The 5,000-nt window shown below is 40.9% G+C and overlaps 1 protein-coding gene across 1 annotated transcript in view; it reads left to right on the top strand.

Annotated features, from left to right (window-relative positions):
* The window catches only part of LOC138973013 (uncharacterized), a 60,980-nt gene that overhangs the window by 47,646 nt on the left and 8,334 nt on the right, over positions 1-5,000 (top strand). Inside the window, exons 3-4 of the mRNA XM_070345664.1 lie at positions 3,910-4,320; positions 4,787-4,969. Of these exons, the coding sequence (XP_070201765.1) occupies positions 3,913-4,320; positions 4,787-4,969 (591 nt within the window). The 5' untranslated portion in view covers positions 3,910-3,912. The remainder of the gene's footprint in view (positions 1-3,909; positions 4,321-4,786; positions 4,970-5,000) is intronic.

The raw sequence follows: 5,000 nt of genomic DNA, 5'->3' as shown, positions 1-5,000 counted from the left end.
TGTCGAACCCACAGAATACAACTGCACGCACTGCAGTGTTTTCAGTCACGAGAATAAAACAGCTTCGTCAATCCACGCGGCAAGGAAGTCGCACAATTTTTGCGTGCAGCACGAAGTAAACAGACATGCAAGAATAGCGACGGGTTCAAGTTTAGGTCGCTCCAGGAGAAAAATTCTTTTGGATGTTGGCCTTTTAAAATTTACTTTTGGTCTTGTGATGTTTTTTTACAAATATTTTTTTTAATTTGTTACTACTTTTTTCCTTTTTAACATAGAGGGGGAATCGAGACGAGGGTCGTGGTGTGTGTGTGTGTGTGTGTGTGTGTGTGTGTGTGTGTGTGTGTGTGTGTGTGTGTGTGTGTGTGTGTGTGTGTGAGTGTCTGTGTGTGTAGAGCGATTCACAGTAAACTACTGGACTGATCTTTATGAAATTCGACATGATAGTTCCTGGGTATGATATCCCCAGATGTTTTTTTCATTTTTTGGATAAATGCCTTTGATGACGTCATATCCGGCTTTTTGTAAAAGTTGAGGCGGCACTGTCACACTCTCATTTTTCAATAAAACTGATTGAAATTTTGGCCAAGCAATCTTCGACAAAGGCCGGACTTTGGTATTGCATTTCAGCTTGGAGGCCTAACAATTAATTAATGACTTTGGTCATTACAAATCTGAAAATTGTATTTAAAATAAATTTTTTACAAAACGATCCAAAATTACGTTCATCTTATTCTTCATCATTTTCTAATTCCAAAAACATATAAATATGTTATATTCGGATAAGAAACAAGCTCTGAAAATTAAAAATATAAAAATTATGATAAAAATCAAATGTCCGAAATCGATTTAAAAACAATTTCATCTTATTCCTTGTCGGTTCCTGATTCCAAAAACATATAGATATGATATGTTTGGATTAAAAACACGCTCAGAAAGTTAAAACGAAGAGAGGTACAGAAAAGCGTGCTATCCCGCTCAGCGCGACCATTACCGCACTATTCTGGCTTGTCGATTTAGTGCCTTTGCCACGAGCGGTGGACTGACGAAACTACGAGTATGCGGTCTTGGTGAAAAAATGCAGTGCGTTCAGTTTTATTCTGTGAGTTCGACAGCTTGACTAAATGTAGTAATTTCGCCTTACTCGACTTGTTACATTTAGTCAAGTTTTGACTAAATGTTTTAACATAGTCGGGGAATGAGACGAGGGTCATGTATGTGTGTGTGTGTGTGTGTGTGTGTGTGTGTGTGTGTGTGTGTGTGTGTGTGTGTGTGTGTGTGTGTGTGTGTGTGTGTATATAAAGTGATTCCGAGAAAACTACGGGACCAATCTTTATAAAACTTCACATGGGAGTTCCTGGGTATAATATCCCCAGAATTTTTTGAATTTTTTGGATAGATGTCTTTGATGACGTCATATCCGGGTTTTTGTGAAAGTTGAGGCAGCACTGTCACTCCCTCATTTTTCAACCGAATTGATTGCAATTTTGGTGCAACAATCTTCAACGAAGTCCGGACTATGGGATTGAATTTCAGCTCCGCCGCCTTTGTTAATTAGTTTGATAAGTAAAGTTGTCATTAAAATCGAATTTTTACTAACAGATTCAAAAATGATTGCATCGTATTTCGCAATTTCTCCTGATTTCAAAAACATATACATATGTCATGTTTACCATAAAAATGTGCTCACAATTACAGCTAATAAGTACTGCGTTCGCGCGCTACGCGGAGACGAGCGTGACCCGTCTCGGTTTTTTTGTGTGGTTAGTCGAGACTATCTTAATATAGTCTCGGCGACGACTCTTTTTTTTAATCTTTTTCTTTGATGCCGACAGCTTGACTAAATGTTTTTATATCGCTTCACGCGACTTGTTTGTTGATTGTCCCGCGGCTTGCTCGCTCGCGCGCACAAAGCTGTTTTTATAGCCCAATATTCAAACTGCCTATTGGCATTATACTCTACGTTCTCACAAATCTGTGCATAGGGAATACATTCATTTCCGACCCATTCATCTTTAAAGGCACAGTAAGACTCCCGTAAACCATCACAGATACTGTCCGGCTTTTACACACAGTACAAACACCCTTCCATTTGAACGCTCACCGCTAGAACTAACTTTTAAAATCTAAATAATAAATTGACAGCTTATAATACAAACATTCTTAAATCATAAAAGATTACGTTTTTCATCAAAACAAGATCAGTAGACCTAAAATTCGAAGCCGGTTTTGAAAGTTTAAAAAAGATAGCCCGGAAGCAGGGTCACGAAAGGTCGAGTCTCAAACAGACGATTTGTCATTTTGAACTCAAAGCCAGGACGTTCCCTACACAAGGGTAGGGAACGACGTTCCCTACACAAGGGTAGGGGACGTCATGGCTTTGAGTTCAAAATGACGATTTGTCTGCATAACGCTCGCTTTCTTTGAAGCCAGCCGCCGCCGACAAGTTCGTGTGTTTTAGAATCAGAGGTACACAATAACGTGCTATTGCAGATACAGCCTGTCTGATTGAAACCACAAACATGACGACTAAAATGTGAAAAAAGGGATAGGGGATCACACGATGGCTCAGGGGTTAGATAAACCACGAAATCTGGTGTGTGGTTTACGCGAGCTAAATAGCAATTCAAACGAACTGTTTCATTCATTTGTAAACCATTTGAGACATACTGGGGCTTTAACATAATTAAATGCTATTGCAAGTGTGTTCCATAAGGTTAGAACTGCTTTTTTCATTGGAAGATTTAAATCGTTTTGTAAACCATTTGAGACATACTGGGGCTTTAACATAATTATACAATGCCAGCTTGAATCCGATCACTGGGCAAAAGGTGGCGTTTTGCAACTTACAAAACTTACAAAACAAGTCAAAACCCGAACAAAACTTCAAGTTTCAATGGGTTTATTACATGTTGGTGCTTACGATAACGCCACATTTTGATTGGATTTTGTTGAAGTTATCGCTGAGATATTGCTTTGAATTTCCACACTTTTTTCAACACTCGTCAAAACATCAAGTTCGACCATGTTACATACATGCGGCAACATGCAAAACGTCATTGTGTCATGAAAGCGTTGAACTGCAAAGGTCAAGGGACACAACCTCCTGCTACTATACTCTTCAGCTATGATAAGTTATTTCCCTTGACTCGAAAAATATAATTCCCGCTTCCGAACATCAAATCTCATACATCAATGATCATCGAAAGCAAATTGAGCCGACACTCATTATTCAACTCGAAGAACACCACAGGAAAGTCAATGTCTCACATCTCCGTCTTTTTTTTTTTTAACATATATCCTGACTCCGTACTTTCAATTTTTTCAAAATATCCGACTAGCGCCAAAACGTGACAGTGTTTGTGTTTGTCTGTGCAAAAATACAAATTTGGAAAAATTCTCACTCTCATCGGAAATTAGCCAGAATGTCCCATAGCGTTCAAATGAAAGTATGTTTGTAATGTATGTAAAAGCTTGGGGATATCTGTGGTCAGAAACTGATGGGTTACGGGAGGCAGAGTGGGGCGTCAAGGCCTCAGAAAATTAGTTTATTTTGATAATTAAAATGGTCCGATTGTCTCGAATTGATTTCCATAGAAAAATAAGAAAAGAAATCAAAACCTTCTGAGATAAAGGGGAACATCGAAGTACTAAAGGTCGTTAGATTATGGGCACAGATGACACAAAAGTTAAGATGTGTTTCTTTACAAGGCTTTTCGGTCTTTTTCTCTCAAGATCTGTGTTAAAAAGCTCAGAGAAAGCGTTGTGTGTTTTTGTTGTTGTCACAAAAAGTGTCATAAGCACGATTTTTGGTTCGCAATTGTCGGTTTTGCGTTACGAATTGTGTGTATCCTTTGACGAATAGGATTTTGTTGCTACTCTTCACAATTAATATTGCTTGATTGTGTGCAGTCCATGATGGAGCAAGCGATGACAGAGAAAACGATGACAGAGCGGACGATGATAGAGCAAACGATGACAGGGCACACGAGGATAGAGCAGGCGACGACAGAGCAGACGATGACAGAGCAGACGACGACAGGACAGACGATGACAGGACAGACGATGACAGAGCAGACGACGACAGGACAGACGACGACAGGACAGGCGATGACAGAGCAGACGATGACAGAGCTGACGCTGGCAGAGCAGACATCGCCGCAGGAAAAGGGAAGCAGCTCTGGTTATGTTGATGACGACGACGAGCTGCCTCTTGACCTCACGGATGACGGACAGGACGGCATCAAACATCTGTGTGGCACGATTCCCTTTGACCTGACCTACATTACGTCCCTCTTTGGCTTCTTGGAGCTGGTCATTGCTGTGAGTGAGCCACGGTGTGTGTGTGTGTGTGTGTGTGTGTGTGTGTGTGTGTGTGTGATGGTGTGTGTGTGTGTATTCGTGAGTGTGTGTGTATGTGTGTGTGTGTGTGTGTGTGTGTGTGTGTGTGTGTGTGTGTGTTTATTTGTTTTTGCCATTACAAGGACTATTTCATCCCATGACGACGACGACGACGACAACGCTGCTGCTGCTGCTGCTGCTGCTGATGATGGTGATGATGATGATGATGATGATGATGATGATGATGATGATGATGATGATAATGATAATGATGATGATGATTTGATAATGATGATATTGACGACAAAGACGACAATGATTTATGTTTATTTGGCAGCTTTAAAAGGGTCTGTCTCGAAACACATGATGGTGATGAGGAGGAGGAGGAGGAGGAGGATAATTTGTTGCTGTTGTTGTTATGTATCTGTTTATTATCTTGTCACTACAGGCTTTGTCTCTGATCGCATACCTCTGCTTCAAGTACTCGGAAGTATGTTACCGCATGTCTGACGGTGGTAACTCCTTCTACGCCTCAATGGCTTTGTCAACGTGCGTGACCATGTCCCTGTGGTTCCTCATGCGTGTCGTCGCTCTGTGCCAGCGAATGCCCGTGGATTCGTGGCGCATGTGGGTGAGTCTGGATTTGGTATTTGGTCCCAGCG

Source organism: Littorina saxatilis, linkage group LG1 (genome assembly GCF_037325665.1).
Source record: "Littorina saxatilis isolate snail1 linkage group LG1, US_GU_Lsax_2.0, whole genome shotgun sequence".
In the NCBI taxonomy this organism is placed as follows: Eukaryota; Metazoa; Mollusca; class Gastropoda; order Littorinimorpha; family Littorinidae; genus Littorina; species Littorina saxatilis.
This window is presented reverse-complemented; position numbering and strand designations above follow the sequence as displayed.